This window comes from Silurus meridionalis, chromosome 8 (assembly GCF_014805685.1).
Source record: "Silurus meridionalis isolate SWU-2019-XX chromosome 8, ASM1480568v1, whole genome shotgun sequence".
NCBI lineage: Eukaryota > Metazoa > Chordata > Actinopteri > Siluriformes > Siluridae > Silurus > Silurus meridionalis.
The window spans coordinates 21,390,990-21,410,716 of record NC_060891.1 but is presented as its reverse complement, the minus strand read 5'-3'; the positions used below and the strand labels follow the sequence as shown (position 1 = coordinate 21,410,716).

At 37.0% G+C, this 19,727-nt stretch overlaps 1 protein-coding gene across 2 annotated transcripts; it reads left to right on the top strand.

Annotated features, from left to right (window-relative positions):
• Positions 1-3,656: 3,656 nt before the first annotated feature.
• On the top strand, positions 3,657-17,705 carry mocs1 (molybdenum cofactor synthesis 1). Of its 2 annotated transcripts, none has more exons than XM_046855165.1 (11): positions 3,657-3,901; positions 6,105-6,237; positions 7,098-7,265; positions 7,525-7,689; positions 10,580-10,641; positions 11,860-11,971; positions 12,402-12,514; positions 14,354-14,464; positions 14,576-14,696; positions 14,895-14,942; positions 15,575-17,705. In XM_046855165.1, the coding sequence occupies exons 1-11, from the start codon at positions 3,692-3,694 to the stop codon at positions 16,588-16,590; spliced, it is 2,259 nt and encodes a 752-aa protein (XP_046711121.1). In that variant the 5' UTR covers positions 3,657-3,691; the 3' UTR covers positions 16,591-17,705. The 2 variants fall into 2 exon arrangements, with proteins under 2 accessions (XP_046711121.1, XP_046711122.1); XM_046855166.1 differs by having other exon boundaries at positions 14,895-14,957; positions 15,575-15,711.
• Positions 17,706-19,727: the final 2,022 nt, after the last annotated feature.

Genomic DNA, 19,727 nt, shown 5'->3' with positions numbered 1-19,727 from the left:
TTATCCAGTTTTACCCTCATATATTATACTGATATGTCTCATTTTGTAAGATTTTCGGTTGCAGTTTTCCATTTAGACCCAAAGCCATTAGAGAATGACACGTTTGTCCAAGCGTAAGCATGAAATAGGTTAGCCAACACTGCCCTCTTGTGGCGATTCATAAAATAACATACATTAACTCTGTCGCTGTCTCTGTCAACTTCCTTTATCTGCATGTCTAAAGCAAAACCTATTGTCCTCAAAATATGCTGTATGTTTTTATTTATGCTTTTATGCAAATCATTTAATTTCTGAAAGCAATATCGAGGACATTCACTCCATAAACCTACATCACTTTACTACCATTAAAAGCAAAACATTTCAATTATATCCTCAATAAAATTGCATTGCATGTTAATTGTATACAGTATAATATGGATGCAAACTGTAAAAATAACTGATAAAACGTTGAAGTACACAATATTAATACAGAAGAATAAAAAAGAGGCTTCAATGTAAAGAGAAAATAATACACTAATTTATTATTCAGATACAATTAACTATTACTGTTCATTTACTTCCCCTTTAAAGCAAATCAAACACTCTATAAAAAGACAAAAGTACTGTATGTGCGCTTTCTCCAGACGTCACACCTGTATTTGTTTGTTGAATGAGTCATTTCACTGCACCCCTTTTTGCTGTTATAGTAATCTCCGCTCTTGTGGGAGGAAATTCTCCTGGATTTTTACAATCCAACTTTAACAAATCATGTATTTTTGTCACTTTGCTTTATGCACAGGAGCATTGTCAAAAACTTCACCTACAATTGTGAATTTATGACTTTGTGTCAACATTTTGGGGAAGAACCACATAATTGGGTCTAAAAAATTAATTCACAGACTTGTGCATGTAGTCTGGTCAATGTCTACATACTTTATAGGTCAAAATATATATAATATATAATTATATATATAAATGAATGTATATTTCATTAGCATTGCATACTGACACTTATAGGGGCAGATGATTCTTTTTGGATTGTTGGCTGGCTATCAGACAAACTGTCAGATCAAGCAATTGATTTGTCACTATAAAGAAAAACTGTGGTCTATGGATCAATTCCTGTGTTTTCCAAAACCAGAATAAACAAATACAAGCACTATTTTTTATTTCATATGAACTAATGAGCTGTCAAGTATTTCTTGAAAAAGTATTTAAGAGTAAGAATATTATGGAGTTTGTACACTAGAGGGCAGTATCAGACAGCAGTAATACCACAGTAAGCATACCTGGACAAAATGGGCATCAAAAATCCCTGAGTAACAAAGAAACTGCAAATTGAAGTAAAAAGGCAAGTCTGAGTAAAGAGGCTCTCAAACCAGACCAGAGTTACACCAGTTCTGTCAGGAAAAATTAGCAAACAATACAGTGATGAGAACCTTGTAGATGTTTGTCATCCTTACTGTAGTTCAGGTCCCTCATGAACAGATGTGAAGGACCAGGTCAGACAAGGGGTCGATTTTGGGTGTTAGGATGTGGATGAAAAAAGTATGGTGGTGAAAGTGAAGAGGGATAGATGTTTGGTAGCAAGACACAAAAGGCAGAGGGGTAGAGGTGGTGGGAGCAGTGGCAGGCTGTGTATTTTACACCCAGGCCTTCAGTCCTGAGGTCCTGAGGGTGTCCTGCCTGAATCAGTTCAACTCCTAATACCATCATTATGATGCCCTGGCTATAGAAAATATCGATATGAGTGAGTGTTACAAAGTGGCCAAACATCTATAATAAACAGAAGAAAAAAAAGAATCACTAAACTATTCATATGCACCAATGGAATCATAAATAATCAATAAACAATGACATAAGTAATTAAAGAATAAATCATGACAAGCAATGGGAACACGATTAGTGACAGAATGGTGGGATTGTTTGCAATTTAACATACATTTTCCATTAACAAGTTTCTTTTTATACAACAATTTACCAATTAGAAATAATGGCAATCAATGACCCTGTCGCCAGTTTACAACTGTTCCTTCCTTGGACCACTTTTGATAGATTCTGACCACTGCAGACCAGGAACACCCCACAAGAGCTGTAGTTTTGGAGATGCTCTGACCCAGTCGTCTAGCCACAATTTGGTTCTTGTTAACCTCACTCATTACACTCACCCATTTTTCCTGCTTCTTACACATCAATTTTAAGGACAAAATGGATCCCACTTCATGTTTGGATCCAACTATATGTAGAATTTGGACATTGGAACTCTTTGAGTGTTTAAAAGGCTTTGGCGTGGAGAAGCTGGTGTTGGATCTATGATGATCTCAAATGTTGAACTATTTTGAGTTGCTCAGTAGCTCCTGGTTCCATAACGTCAACTGACTGGGAAAGACTGTAGAAAGGACATTACTCATAATCTCACACTCTGTTACTCATAGTAGTTCTCACTCTCATTGTAGTTTTGTATTTTTTTTCTTTCAAGATTTATAATCACACTCTTGATGTCACCCAAATGAGGATGAGGTTCCCCTTTTGAGTCTGGTTCCTCTCAAGGTTTCTTCCTTATAACATCTAAGGGAGTTTTTCCTTTCCACAGTCGCCCCAGGCTGCTCATCAGGGATATGTACAAATCATTTCCTTTAATTTTTAATTTCTGTAAAGCTGCTTTGAGACAAAGTCCATTGTGAAAAGCGCAATAGAAATTAACTTAAACTTGAACTTGATATTTTAGAGAAGTGCAGTATAACAGAGTATAACATCTCTAGCAGAAGCATCAATATTAGCCTAATAGAGAACCATTTTAAACATTTTCATGGACAAAAATATACGAAAACACAAGTCAGTAATTAGAAAAGATAACTATCCTTTCTAGAGCACAGATGATTAAGGGCCTTGCTCAAGGGTCCAACAGTGGCAGCTTTGCACTACATGAGATTGAACTCACAGCCCTCTAATTAGTAACTATAGGTTTAACCGCTGCGCTACCACTTCTATGTTAAAAAGTATTTATTATAGAAGGTGAAACCTTGATTTATTCTGCATGACAGGGATTTGAGACGGTCGTAGCTCAGTGGTGAGGATACTGGACCTCTGATTGAAAGGACATTTATTCAATTTAATTAAGAGACTGCTGTATCTAGGCTTCTGTGGTTTTAATGCAAACTGATGGCTACATGAACATACACAGGGATGTGGCAGTTCAACAGTTAAAGCTCTGGGTTACTGATCGAAAGGTCTAGAGTTCAAAACCCAGCACATCCATGCTGTCACTGTTGGGCTCTTGAGCAACTCTCTCTGCTCCAGGGTTGATGAATCATGGCTGACCCTGTGAAGAAAGAGGGAATTTCACTATGCTGTGCTGTAATGTACATTTTGTACGTTTTGACAAGTAAAATAATGTGTTCTTGTGTTCTGTTCTTAATTCGGGGCAAACAAAAAGAAAATGGCATCAAATGTGAAAACTACATTTACAATTAATCTTGATACTATATTAAAACCCTTAATCCTACACACACACACACACACACACACACACACACACACACACACACACACACACACACACACACACACAAATCCCACCAAATACATTTCCCATAATGCAGTTCGAATTTCTCACAGCTGATTGGATAAAGTTTTGAAGGGACCTGAGATTGGCGCATGCGCACAAACCCGTTTGAGTTCAGACTTGGAGCTGGAACTGTGTACTTGAGAGATGGCCTTTTACAGCGGCCGGTGTGGCCGAGTTTTCTCCACACACGCACTGCTTTCTTTGCGGAGAGTGGAAGTGTCCTGCACAGAGCATGGGGGTAAATATTATTCTGGGGCGACCCGGGTAGAGAACCAGGTTCAAGCGGCGAGGACTTCTTCACCTTATACCCCTAATGCAGCCTCCAGCGTGAACCTGCAACAGCAGCGTGGGCAGGTAAAACTGGATCTATATCATGTTTTATAACACATTTTATAATTGTGTGTGTGTGTGTGTGTGTGTGTGTGTGTGTGTGTGTGTGTGTGTGTGTGTGTGTGTGTGTGTGTGTGTGTGTGTGTGTGTGTGTGTCCTGCGTGGGTCTCTTGGGCGATTACGCAACACTAATGACGAAATCAATATTTAATTTCTAAGAAAGTAGTTCCGGCTGCAAGACAAATCGCATGTTAATATTAATACGCGCGTTTTTAGCAAGTCTAGTGAATTGTTTATTTTGATTAATTAATTAATTTATTTATTTTTCTACTTTACTTTTTTACTTCACATGTACATTACAACAGAGAGAAATTCTTTATTTGTATATCTCAGCGATGTTAGGAAGCCCGGGGGTCAGAGATGATACAGCACCCCCTGGAACACAGAAGGTCAGGGGCCTTGCTTAGGGGCCCAACAGTTTCATCTTGGTGATACTGAGGTTTGAACCTCCAACCTTCTGATCAGTAACCCACAGTGTTAACTACTGAGCTACCACTTAAACCTTAAGACATTTATTTTACAATGTGAAACCTCTTCTGCATGAGAGGGAACTGAGACAGTGGTCGCTCAGTGGTTAAGGTATTGGAAGGTCATCTAGAAAGCGTCAATTATGTATATTTTTTTTAATGCGCAGGTATAAAACACCTCAACATTACATTTATTGACATTTATCCAACAATTGTTCCATAATCTGTTTGTCAAACTAAATGCATTTGTACCATTTTCTTCTTTCTGAATATTTAACATTCCTATCAATAACCCATAGCCTCAACCACTGAGCTACCACTTTCCCTAAATAATAATATTGTGCATATTTTAGTACATCCCAGAACTTTTGGGCAAAAAAACAAACAAACCCCAAATGGATATTATAAATTTTTTTTAACCACAGGCTTTGACCACTTTATATTTTCAAATTCCAGATAATTAAATATAGGACTACTGTAACCCTTAGATCAGGGGTTTCAAAATCAATTGCACAGGGGGCCAAAACTCAAAGCACACTTTAGGTCGTGGGCCGAACAGGATAAACATTTATTGAACACACTAAAACTAAATGTTTTTTTAACATAAATGTGAATAAATCCAGACAGGAATCTTATTCCAGAATAAATCAACTTAAACTTTAAATAACTTAAAATATTTTGCTCGCCATAAAAATATATTCTGTCAAAATTATACAAGTTAGAAATATGAACATGAAAATATCTCCTGTCAAACACAAGCGGGCTTTGAGTTTGACACATATGCCTTTAGATATTGTGAGTTAGTAATATGTATGTGTATCAAAAATGACAAAAAACCAAGGAATATCACTTTGAAGGACAGACTGGTCTGGTGAGAAGTGTTGCATTGGTACATTCATTACACACTCACACAGAAGAAGCAGTATTGTGAGTGGCATTGCACACACACTCATGCTTTGTCTCTTTGTACTTCCTTAAGATTTAAACACGCAACCCATTGGACTGCATGTCAGAGGCAGAACATCCCTGTCAATCAGGTTTCCAGGTTGAACTGTGTTACCTGTTTATGCTTAGAGTTGTTGGACACACCAGTACGCTCTGTATCTCTTTTCAAACATTCTGCCGTTGTCATTCTTCATTCATCAAATGTTTTACCAATCCTGCTTATAGTTTCTTTAATGTGACTTCTGTGTTCCTTTAATGGTAATAGAGTAATAGCTTTGACTGTAGTAGTAGTAATACTGAGTCATGCCACATAAGAGTTTCTCTTAGCAGTTTTATGCAGAAGTTTCTTAATCCAAGCCATGAAATATTATTGAAAATATTAAAATAGTTGTGTATGTATGTATTCTTGAGGTATTTTACTTGTGTGAGACTTCGAAATTCATAAATAAAGTCTCTGGCTGCTTGTCATCCCTACACGGGACCTCAGTTATTCTTTAACACTGTGACTTGTTCAAAGGTTAAAGGTCATCAGTAAAATCTTTTTGTGCCACATGATTTCATATGTAATTTTTTGCTTTTGCTTTTTTGTTAGGAAGAAATGAAATCCCCTGTAGATATTGTTTATTTAATAAAACACCTAGACATTTATGTTAAATGAATGAATTAGATGGCATGTTGGACTTATTGCTTTTCTTAAATATTTTTTGTAATATCAGATTTCACGTACTGTTCTTTCTCTTTTCCCTTTCGTTCAGGAATTAACTGTAACAAGTGGTCAGAGGCAGGTTTTAAAGGACGTCCTACCGTTCTCAGAATTCCTCACGGACACTTTTGGGAGAAGACACAATTATTTGCGGATTTCCCTTACAGAAAAATGCAACCTCCGCTGTGAGTTGGGTCCTTTCTCTAATAAGGTCTTTGCTTCCCTTTATGACTCAGCTTATAAGTTATGGAGTAGTCTGGAGGTACATGCTAATATCATGTAAGAGTGCGTGCAAAACAATATATTGCACTGTTTAATCGTGTTACAAAAATGGAATTCAGTGAACAGTACGCCAATACTTTTTCCCCCAAAATGTGTAATGGATATGTGGCATTCTAAAATGAAAGCAATACTATCAATTTCAGTTACTGAGAATGCACAAAGCCTTCTTTTCACTTTAGATCACTCCACACAATACAGCAGCAACAAAAAAAAGAAATTACAAATTTGAAAACAAGGTACAAAATTGTCCAGTTTAATGTTTTATCAGTATGTTTGTGTCCTGGGTTAGCTATGATGAAAGATTTTGTAATAATAGATTTATTGGTGTCTGAGTTATTTAAGATATTTCTCAGTTATATTGTTTAGAGCTCTCTGATAAATCAAATTTCAGATTTCATACTGATAGTTTTTCTGGGTTTCCAGTCCGCTGTCATTGCAATAGCGGCCTCTAGAGGCAAACTACTGACACCGCATGCTTTTAGAGAAGGTGTGCTGCATATGTTGTGCTTATTATTTATAATTTATTAATTATATAATTGTATTTATTCATGAATATATTAATATTTTCATGATTCAGTACTGATTTTTTTTATTTTTTTTGTAATAAAGATCAGTACTATTTTACATGGAGTGTTATGTTTGCTTTTAATACAGTGTCCATTTTAAAAACTATTGGTTGAATAATTGGTTATCGGCAAGTACGATCTAGCCTAGCTATCAGTATCGGTACAATCGGTCAACCTTTAATATTGTTTCTGCCCAGGTCAGTACTGCATGCCAGAAGAAGGGGTGAAGCTGAGTCCAAAAGAACAGCTCTTATCTACCGAGGAGGTGCTGACCCTGGCTCGACTATTTGTGCGAGAAGGGGTGGAGAAGATCCGCCTGACTGGAGGAGAACCCCTTATCCGCCCTGACGTCCTCCATATAATTGGTAATAATGATTGTGATACTAATAATAATGGTGGTGATACTAATAATAATGGTAGTGATCTCGCTTAACAAAGCCCACCTGACTACTGATGTGTTTAATAGAAATCAAGGATTTTTACTATTTGTAAATCTCAATTGATGTAGTTTTAATTTGTCACAGGTAAACTTACTTGTATATCTCATATTCTATATATCATTATGTGGGAAATAAAAACATAGTGCCAAATTTTCAATGAGCCTGTTTTTCTATATTCCTCCAGCGGAAATGAGGAAAATGGATGGTCTAAAGACGATCGCTGTAACTACTAATGGCCTGAACCTCTCCAGGCTGCTGCCAGGTTTAAAGAAAGCTGGAGTGAACTTGCTCAACGTCAGTCTAGACTCATTAGTGCCAGCCAAGTTTGAGTTCATCGTTAGACGCAAAGGTAAGCTATAACAAAGCCTATCTATCTTTCAGAAGTGGGTGGTGCTTTGCACTGAGCAGAGATGTGATATAAGATATTAGAAAACTTTAGTGATCCCACAAGGAAATTGTTGGGTTGCAGTTGGTCACAGTAAAATCAAAGTAAATATTAAGCAAAGATTAGAGTAAAAATAAGAAACGAAGTTCAAAAGATATATAGTCTATTAAAAGAGCATTATTACTGTCACAATGACATTTTTGTAATTTTTTGCTATTGAAATCAAAATATTACTTACTTATGCAAAACTAAGGGAAATTTTACTTTGAAAGCCAAAGTAATCAAATACAGATATGATATGAGTTTTTTTTTGTGTGCTTGGCATTGTTCAGTGGGTCGTTCCAAATGTGGAGACCCATGAGATGTAGTTTGGGGACCCCAAGTTTATAGTATATTAAACTACAATTAATATAATTTATACTTGCACATATTTTGAGTGTGGAATTACACATTCTATACAGTGTACATACAATCAGACATGTAGCAGTCTTACAGTCAGTGATGAGCAGTTAAATAATATTCTAAGGTTTCTCTGTTCACTGGTTTTTACAGACAAATGAAAAGTCTGTTTGGTTTTAATTTTATAATAGAAATTATAAAAAATGTGGGACAGACATAAGAGGAATTATTCAGAGGTACCAAAATCTGTGGCTTAAATGTAACATGTATGATTTTAACTCTCAACTGCTCAGGTGTATAAATGAGGTAATTGTGAGATGTTCTTTATAAAGTTGTCATACATTGCCATAAAAGTAAATGTATGTGAAAGACAGGATTACTTTGACTTTCCTTCTGTGGATTGTGGTCTGTTTGAATTGGAAATAAAGACAAAGTAGTGGTCACATCAGCCTCTTTTCCTTTGGTATTTTCTTACTTTTGCTTGGCACGCATCTCGAAAAATCCTAACAAAATTAGCTAGCTAGCGTTATTCCTACACCCCATCCAAAAATGTCCCTGTCAAACCCCCAAAAAAAAAAAACCCATTCATTATTTTGTGTTGCTCTTTGCGATTTTCATTTTTATCTCAGCTATAAAAATGTAAATGATTGTTCATTTTGTACTAATGCGTGTATTATCATTCATAGAGCCGTTTTTTGTCTGTCCTGTCTGCTAGGACCTATTTGTTATAAATATGGGGCTCTTTGAAGTATTACAAAGGATTTTTGAAGGATTTTTGAATGTACACTTGAGAGTGTGAGAGTTGCATAAATATGAAATGGCTGCTCTTAAGATTTTCTTTCCTTCTGTTCTCAGTACAGAAATAAGTAAAAAAAAAAAATTATAGCTTGTTAAAGTGCTTATTTTGAACATAAATAAGCTTCAGTGTCTACCCTGAAACTAATGAACTTTACACAGGCTTTAACGAAAGACAGTGTCTGTTACACGGTGTAACGGGTGAAATATGTTTTGGCTCCTTTAAGAGCAGAGCGGCATTTTGGGAATAGCCTGCTGCCGCATTTTTTCGATATTACTGCATGTGTGCAAGACCAAGGAATATGTCCTTATTATTTTTTGATGCTCATTTCTAAGTTTATTTGACTAACCCGTAACGCTGTTGCCAAGAAAAATAAAAAAGCACGAGTTTTGGAAACCTGTCTGTGCTTATATGATTTCTGTTATAACTGGAGTTAGCGAGCTCTCCCATGATCCAGACTCAACGTGTTTTTTTTTTTGGCATTGTGGTGGTTTAAAAATCACCATCGGTGAAGCTTTTCTCCCGATGCCGTGCTGCTCAGAACACAGGTGAAGTGTGTTTTTTCATGCCCGGTTGTTTTTAGCGTGCGGCAGGTCAAACGTCAAAGGAACCTCATCCATATTTATGATGTGGTGCAGCCCGATTCAGTGGTAGCGCATCTTATTTAATATAAAGAAAATTTATTGGTTCACCTGAACCCGTTCAGCAATTTCATTGGTCTAATGTTATAGGGCTTATTTTTTTGTCTTGAAGTTTGTGAAACCGAGGAAAAACCCAAATTAGCCGCTTCGTTGTTTAAGCTGCGGGGTTCAAAACGTGGGAAAAAAGTAACGACTTATAGTCTGGAAAATACGGTATATAGGTGTATGTACAGGTGCAGTTAAAAAAAAAATGTTATTCTTTTTCTTTTTTTGCTGATGTAGCAGAGCTACATGGTATGACAGACTGTTGGACCACTGGGTGGTGGATCCCTCAGTGTTGATAACAGATGGAGCAGGAGAAATAACAGCACTACACAGGAAAACATAGGGAGCATGTAAAGTTTCTTCCACTTTCTCACACATATAATATATTTATGTATATATATATATATATATGTATATATATATATATATATATATATATATATATATATATATATATATATATATATATATATGTATGCATGGTTATGGAAATGTAAGTGGTTTAAAAGGTACAGCACTTGGTGGGTCTCAATCCCGATCCTGGAGTAGCTCTGCAGGACACATTTTAGTATTTGTCATAGTCTAAAACATAGGATTAATCAAATCACACACCTGTTAGGCCTGAACTGGGTTGAAAATTTGCCTTAATAATGGAAAAACAATGAAATGTATAGATTCCTGTAATATAGGGCACTGATCTACAACAAGTTTGTACATCCTGCTCATGAAACAATTTTTTTTATTTTTTAAATAGATAGATTTTATTTTTTCAGACCTACTGTGTGTCATTTTATTATGGCTTTATGCTTTTGGAGTATTAGAAATGAGCAACTCAGGCACTCCTACTTCTGAACTAAAATTTAGAGTATGGAATTAGATTTTTGATGCATGTTTAATGTTTTTTTTTATATAATGTACTGTAGATATGTGTCTTTGCTACCTGGTGTTGTATGAAACCTTTTCTCTTTTACAGGTTTCCATAAGGTGATGGAAGGTATTGATAAGGCCATTGAATTGGGTTATAATCCAGTTAAGGTAATATATAAAATTATGATTATATATAAATGTAAAAATCGTGAATGCTTTCGAATGTTTAAGGACAGCATTTATTTAGACAAAATAGCAAAATACTTAAGTTTAATAGAAGTACTGAATATATTATTTAATTATATAATTAGTGGGGGGGGGGTTGTGTTGTTTATGCACATCTCTCTCAAGGTCCTATCAAAGCTTATCAGTCAGGTTGAGGTCTGGAGTTTGACTGGTCATTGCAACACTCTGATTCTGATTTTGTATTATCGTTCTCATTATTCCAGAAGACTTGTGGCATGTTTAGACGCAACTTTGCAAAGCCATGCTGCTATAATCGTTTTTTTTTTCAACGAGTAAAAAAATTGGAGTTAACATAAGTCATAAAATATACAATATCATGAAAGAAGGAAGTAAATCGTAAGAAATAAAACAGAAGAAAAAAAGCATTAAAACACAACAAATAAAATAAAGAAGAAGCAGAAGACTAAGTACACCTCTACTACAGAACAAAAGCTTTGGTGAATGAGTGCATCTTTAGTTTAGCTTTAAAAGTAGAGAATTCCCTTTCAGAGGTGAGATCAGGAGGGAGGGAATTTCAAAGCTTAGGAGCTGCCACTGAGAAGGCGTGATCACCCCACGATTTATATCTCGTTCTAGGCACTTCGAGCAAGACATGATTAAAGGACATGGGAGTTCACATGGGTGTGCAGATGGATAAGTTTATATAAATAAGTCAGGGCCATACCAGACAGATTTGAAAACAAATAATAGGATTTTATATTGAATCCTGTACTGTACCGGGAACCAGTGGATATGATTAGCAGCATCTGACTGTCAAGTAGCCTCTTCAATCCTATGGAAGCAGTAAAGTTATAGTTTAGTTTGTACACATGGCTTTTTCATTTTGGCTTTATTTTTGTAAAATAAATAACTATACAATGCAATAAGTCATATATTGTCCATCTAAGGTTCTTTAAGATTTGTTTTATTTAAAGACCTGCTGAGGACCAGATGATTTTTATTATGTCCTCAACCATCTAACCATAGAATTCAAGGAAGGTGTACTTTCATTTTCAACTGTATTACAGTGAACCTTTACCCAGACATCTAGAGCATAAAGTATCTAGAAGTATCTGTCAAATGACATAAATGTAAATGTGTAATCAATTGTCAGATGTCCAGGTCATTAAGTAACTCAATCTTTGTTGTCTTTGGTCACAGGTGAACTGCGTGGTAATGAGGGGTCTGAATGAAGATGAGTTGCTGGACTTTGTGAATCTGACCGAGAGGAAACCTCTGGATGTGCGCTTCATAGAGTACATGCCCTTTGATGGTAAACTTTATAAACAGCTTTAATTATATTTTTAATTATATTATAATAATGTTGTTCAATACAAAGGCTTGGTTTATAAGAAAGAAGGTAATATTGAGCAGCAAGAATGACTCCAACAATAAAACACGAAGTAAATAATTTATAATCATCTACCGTGTTATTTAATTTCTTCTTTCACCTTTTTATTGGTATAAATAAGAAGGAATAATAATATACTAGCGTCACAAATAAAGTACTGATTAAACACATTTGTCAGAGAACATGATAGAAAGCGCATGTCATTTTTTTTCCTAGGTCCCTGGGTGTAAATAATTCTAGTGGTAGTCTGAATTCTGGGTGTATTTTTTTGTCAGCTTGTACAAGCCAGTGAGACTGGTGTGCACGTTGTACACAGCGACACCATTAATAGTAAATTTGGCTCCTTCTGCAGGCAATAAGTGGAATTTCAGGAAGATGGTGAGTTATGCAGAGATGCTGGACCGCATTAAGCAGCAATGGCCTAGTCTGGAGCCGCTTCCTGGGGAAGAGACGGGGACCGCCAAGGTCAGCAATGATTAAATCATTTCATCCATAACTTATCCATTAAGTCGAGTTTAATTGGGCCTATTTTGGCAAAAAACTGGTGCCTAATTATAATTCTTTCCTGTTCTGCAGTTCAGGCTTAAACATGTACAGATGTATACGCTGTACAAAAGTAACTGGAAAAATCAACGTCTTCTCTAAATGTCTACCCCAATCTTTTCATTTCTTCATTCATTCATTCATCTTCTGTTGCTCCTATCCTAGTTATAGTCATATAGCTTTAATGCTCACTACAAATCAAAAAGTTTTCAGTGGTTAGATTTTTAATTTTGATTTGTTGTTTAAACCACATCGCACGTTTTGGCGGTTGTTGCCGTGCCTCTCGTATGCTTGGGGGAATCATCATAATTACAACCCCAATTCCAAAAATGTTGGGATACTGGGCAGAATGAAACCAAACACAAAACACAACGATTTGCAAATCTCATAAACCCATACTTCATTCACAATAGAACATAGTGTCTGCAAGAGTAAAAGGGAAAGTTTATAGGACTGTGGTGAGACTTGTGATGTTGTATGGTTTAGAGACAGTGGCATTGAGTAAAAGACAGGAGGTGGAGCTGGAGGTAGCAGAGCTGAAGATGTTGAGGTTTTTGTTGGGAGTGACGACAATGGACAGGATTAGAAATGAGTTTATTAGAGGGACAGACCATGTAGAACGTTTTGAAGACAAGTTGAGGGAGGCGAGATTGAGATGGTTTGGACATGTACAGAGGAAGGACATGGGGTATATCGGTAGGAGAATGCTGAGGATGGAGCCACCAGGAAGGAGGAAAAGAGGAAGACCAAGAAGGAGGTTTATGGATGTGGTAAAGGAAAACATGCAGGTAGTTGGGTTGAAAGAGGCAGATGTAGAGAACAGGGAGTTATGGAGACAGATGATCCGCTGTGGCGACCCCTAATGGGAGAAGCCGAAGAAGAAGAAGATGATTCACAATAGAACATAGAATACATTTTAAATGTTTAAACTGAGAAAATGTACAATTTCAATTTATTTTCATTTAAGGTCATGTTGAAATTTAAAAATACAACAAAGGACACCCAGAACTGTTGAACGGCTAGAATAGAATAGAAAACTTCATATACATCTTGTGAACTGAGGAGACCAGTTTTTAAACAGAAGTGATGATTCTACCCAGTGGAAAACATGGCCATGTCCCAACTTTTTTTGACACATGTTGCAGCCATCAAATTCAAAATGACCGTATTTCTTCCTTAAAATGGTGTATATATATATTCTCATTTTAAACATATGTTTTCTATATTCTTCTGTGAATAAAATATTGCTTTATGATATTTGCAAATCATTGCATCAGTGCGCCGAATTTCTTTTGGAATTGGGGTTGTATATTCAATGCTATTTTTTTTTTTTTTTATACCCACAGCAAATACAGTCCCAAAAGTCTCCATACACAAGAGAATTGAACACTTTCACAAACCCTCCTCTAAATAATTGCCTTTTCATTGTAAACAGAAGCGGATCACAACCTTGCGACAGCTTCCCGGTCCATCCATTAGAATGATGATAATACGTTCATGTGTTAAAAGCATTCCCGAAGGCTGTTTGAAAAATCATTCGCTATGTTTCAAATTTATTGGTGAAAAGTGTTAATTTTCAGGTATGCATGGAGACCTTTGGGACACAGTGTATTATATTGTGTATTGGTAGATAGTTTGGGCTTACAGAGTGCTGGAAAGTATAAAGCAAGTATAAAATATGAATTATGCTTATTTATATTAATATGACTGACTACATTTGCAGTGAGAAGGATTTGTTTTTGACCCAAATGTTGGTCTTAGGCTTTCAGGGTACCAGGATTTCAGGGCCAGCTGGGCTTTATCACCTCCATGTCAGATCATTTCTGCGGCTCCTGCAACCGTCTACGCATCACAGCTGATGGCAACCTGAAGGTAATTTTCTGTGTGTATGTGGGGTCAGCTGAGGTGGTCCTTAAGAGTCATGCTTTGTATTGTCATGTTTTCTGTTTAGGTCTGTAAACAAGGCCTGTTCGTGTGTTGCAGGTGTGTTTGTTCGGAAACTCCGAGGTGTCTTTGAGAGACTGTCTGCGCTCCGGAGCATCTGACGAAGAACTTCTGCAGATTATAGGAGCTGCAGTGGGCCGGAAGAAAAAACAGCACGCTGGTACACACAATCCTCTTTTGGAACTAAATGGACCTTTTACGTAGACATAATGCTTTATCTGTCTTCTTTATGTCTCATTAATGTTCGGTCTACTGGTTTGAAAGAAGCCTAATATCCTTCAAAGTTTCGATATGGTTGCCGTGGAGTGAAGGTTTGTCCTAATTTTCTAAGTGCTTGTGTCTGTCTTTATCCTCACAGGCATGTTCAGTATATCCCAGATGAAGAACAGGCCAATGATCCTCATCGGTGGGTGACACAGCTGTACGTAGTAGCTGTACCTTTTAAGCAGTTATCACCTGTCTTGTATTGCCAGACTAAAATTATACTTCTATCCATTTAAAATAAACGTAATATTTTTCCCATAAGCATTATCAGCAACTGAAGGTCAAATGTTATATATACATTTAAGGCGTTTGTCAGGTGCCCTTATACAGAGTGACGTACATTTATCTCATTACTACAGCTAAGCAGTTACGGGGTTAAGGGCCTTGCTCAAGGGCCCAAGAGTGTCAGCTTGGTATGGCTGGAATTTGAACTGAAGAATACCTTAACCACTAAGCTACCACATCTTCAGTACAGAAATAGTGAATAAGAAGCAATTTCTTTGAGGAAAAAAAAAATTTAAATATTAAAATAAAAAATCCTGGGTAGCCTGAAAATGGAAGCTTGTACGATCACCATCATGAGACATTTGACAACAGGATTTTCTCCTCGGATTTATGTGATATGAGCGCATAGTGAAGGAGAATTTGCATTTAAAATAGACTTGTTTCAGTAATTAATGATCCCGTGTACAATCTTGATGACTGCCCATGTTTATTAAATGTTGTGTTATTTTCTGAAAGTCTTTCATATAATTATTATTTTTTTTCCCTCAGCTGAAGAAGGCAGTCGGTCTGCAACGGTGCCGAGCAGTGAGCACAGGAGGTATCCGGTTCCTACTTTCCTCACTCCTCTGCCAGGCCGAGTACTGCCGCGCTCGGAGATCCTGTCCTTTCTACATAACAGTGTTGATGAGGCTAGTGATGACTTCAACAACAGCACTTTGATGACAAATGCACCAGCTTCAACAAACTCTGGCATCTCTTTGGAAAATGTTTACCATGGCCATCAGGGAAGGAAGCAAGTTTTCCCAGAGGAAATCTACAGTAACACAATTCCTGATTTTGAGTACGCTTCCACTTGTGAACCACGCACAGTTCGATTTGCACGTCTCAGACAAGCACACAGACTTGTTGGCTCTCTCAGGCACCACTCGGTGAGGGACAGCCAGTCTTTTTCCACGTCTCTTCTCAGCACTTTATTCCTCAAACGGAAACACATAATGCAGCCGATTGTAAGGGAGTGTCATAAACAAAAGGATGCTTGCGATGGCTTTAGAGAATCACATAGCACCCCAAACCTAGATGAACCCTCTGACCAGCTGACCCACACTGACGTGCATGGCAGAGCCTCGATGGTGAACGTCGGCGATAAAGCGGTGACACGTCGTACTGCCACAGCAAGCGCTCGCATCCTACTAGGCTCCAAGGCTTTCAGCCTGGTCCGGGCTAACCAGATAGCTAAGGGTGATGCCTTGGCAGTCACGCAGCTAGCGGGCATCATGGGCGCTAAGCAAACATCTGCCCTCATTCCATTGTGCCACCCTGTATCGCTCGACCACACCTCCGTCAGTGTGGAGCTCCTGGAAGAAGGTCACGTCGCTGTTGTATTGGCAACATGCCGAACAACAGGACGCACCGGAGTGGAAATGGAGGCTCTGACTGCAGCATCAGTCGCTGCGCTGACACTCTATGACATGTGTAAGGCAGTGAGTCGAGATATAGTTATAACTGACATCAAACTTCTGAGTAAAACCGGAGGACAACGGGGCGATTTTCATCGCACCGCATAATACACATGCAGATCATCCGTAAATATAATGTAGCTAGTTCAAGCTGATGCTTTTCCCCCAAAAAAACCTACGTTTTATAGTGCCTTTAGAATTTAATATTGCATTGAGATTTTGTAGTGCTCATTGCCTTTGTAGCAGAAAACACTAATCTATATCAATTCTTTTTTCATATATATATTTTTGAAAGTAACTTTTGGAAGACATTTTTGAAGTTATGACGAGTGTTAGATAGTGCCCTATTTTTTGAAGGGATGCGTCGTATTAAGAAGAAATAAGCTGAAAAAAATCACTAATGTGTTAAGATATGGCCTTCAGGATACGATCAATGTCCCGAAGCGTGAGATACATCCCGAAACGCCGCATGATGGCTCATCCTCCCGTCAACCTGATCCTAAAGGAACCACAAGTTGGTTTCTACTTTCCAGTGTTTCTACTGCAGTTGTTGTTCTTCAGTGACCACGTCTGCAACCAATACAGACTTCATCTGTCTGATAGCTGGACACTTGGTTTAAAGTCAGTAAGGTAACTCGTTTCGTCATTTCCCACTGAACTGACCAATGATAGAAATATACGAGGTGGTATCAAAAAGTTTTAAAGAAAGTACTTTATCTATGTTTACACACGATCACACCTTTCCTGCCACTTCTGCGATGTGTCCTGTAACTCTTCTTTTCAAAACATGTCAAGCACCTTCCACTATTCACGCTGGATCTCCGCAGTGGTGTCCAAATGGCGACCTTTGAGCCGGATCTTCATCTTCGGGAAGAGGGCGAAGTCCGCAGGAGCCACATATGGCGAGTAGGGTGAGTGCGGAAGTGAGATCACGATGTTTCCGACGAGAAACTCGCTAGGGAAAAGAGCTCGGTGACACGGTGGTCCAAATAGCAGACGTAGAATGGCACCAGTTGCAGAACCCCTGATATGCACAGGACGATGTCTTTTGGCACACTGACTTATGAAGGTTGGTGCTCCCTGTGACTGTGCATGCGGCTTCACACTGCGCTCACGTTGGGGTGTTACAACTTTTCGATTCCACCTTGTAGGTTTCTAGTAATAACAGTTTCTCTCATCATATTCATAGTTCCAGGTTGTGTCTGATGCAATGAACAGAGAAGGAAAAAAAAAATGAAAGCACTGAATCCATGGATGAACACAGGGAAAGTTAGAGATCCTAACAAACAGATAGAAATGCATTGTGTTCACCGTAAAACAAACGTATTTCATTATTCCTGCGACCATATCCGAGTTTGTGTTTGTTTTTAGGAAAACTTTTCGCACTGAAATGATGTTTTCTAATTTACATTAAGACTTTTCTGAACCGGAATACATTTCTCTTTCGCATGTCTTAAATACAGGTAATGATCTAGCAGTCTCATCAGGGGGTAAATGCATTTAAAAATCAGCAGCTTGTTCAAATCATTCAGTCATGTTTAGACAATCTGACTTTTTACACTGTATTTGGCACCTGCAATGTTGCCCAAATTTAGGCAGACAACTGATTCTCCGATCAACATGTTAAAATTCTAACATTTGTGGGCTTATATGTACACATTCACTTGCATGATTTGAAAGTTGATTGTTAAATGATTTTCCATTTACTTAAATTTTTTCCCCATTTCCCAAATAAACATTTAAATAATATTGAAAACGTTGTCTGCAGTAGATTTTTCAAGAATAAACACTTAACCTCTAGTTTCTTGTGTTTGATGTGAGTTGTGTAGAACTGAACATAAGAGGGCAGTGTTGAGCTCCTTTCAGGATGTGTGAAAGAGAACACAACTGTGAAGTAAGGGAAACAGGTTTATTTTACCCTACAAAAAGATGCATGGCAAGCAAAAACAAAACAAAAACATAATATATATATAAAAAAAAACATGGAAAGCTATTTATTCTTGGGAATCTGACATACAAAGACCACTAGTTACTCATTTATACTTCTCATGTAACTGTAATGTTTTTTGCTGTAATGTTGTGTATACATACAAAATATGGCAAAATTAATAAGGCAAATAAATAGACTTAATTTACAGCAAAAAAAAAAAAAAATGGAACATTCCGCAACTTATTTTTCCTTTTTAGCTCCCCCCCCCACTATTGCGGCGTACAAAAATTTGAGAACTATACATCTTTTAGGTGAAGAAAATCAAGTCATCCTTTTAAAACGCTTGCTCTGCACAATATACAACCTGCAGCTGGACGATACAAAGGGCACGCATCTGGTGTATTCTTACCTGGGGGTAACTATTTACCCATAATATACATATCTTCTATAGCAAAGGATCATACTTGTGCACCCTTTTTATTTTTATTTTTTTTTTTTAACCTAAACGAGTGCATAAAGGTGAACAATACAAAGATATAAAAGGATATAAAATGAAATGATGCCCACTGAGGCAGTGGAAATTTATGCTTTGTTAGAGCTCAATTTAAAAGTACTACAGACCCTATATATATATATATATATATATATATATATATATATATATATATATATATATATATATATATATATATATATATCCACCTTATGAGTGTTAAACAACCTAGTGTATTTTAGGGGAGGCTAAACGGCTCTGCGTGTCCTGTTGTAAACATAACATTCCAGGGTCCAAATTAGTTTGCCTCAATATAAGTGTCTCACTCAAATCTAGGACCCAGACTTTTCTAATAGTTCAAAGATATAAAAAAACAACCCAGTTTTACTGCCTGTGTCCTTTCTTAAGCTGCTTCGATTCTCGCTTTATTATTATTATTATTATTATTATTGTTATTATTATTATATTATATGAGCTAAATGACCAGTAATATAAGGGGGTAGCAAAAGGCTGTCTTTCCAAAAAAAAAAAAAAAAGTGCATCAAGCAACAAGCTACATTTATTATTCTTTCCGTCGTGTTCGGCCAGTCAATGACCAAATATACATACAAATCAACTAAAAAAATAATAATAATACTGATGGTTTTAAATACCTAAATGGTATCGGACTGAAAAAGAAAGCTTATAGCGTTTTCTTTTCTTTACTGATAAAAAAAAAAGTTGGCACAACCTCCTTCACCTTCATTGACATTTTTTAATACAAATTTCCAATGTGAGAGCCATTCCAAAGTGTCAAAGTGTCTTTTCTTTCCATTTGGCATT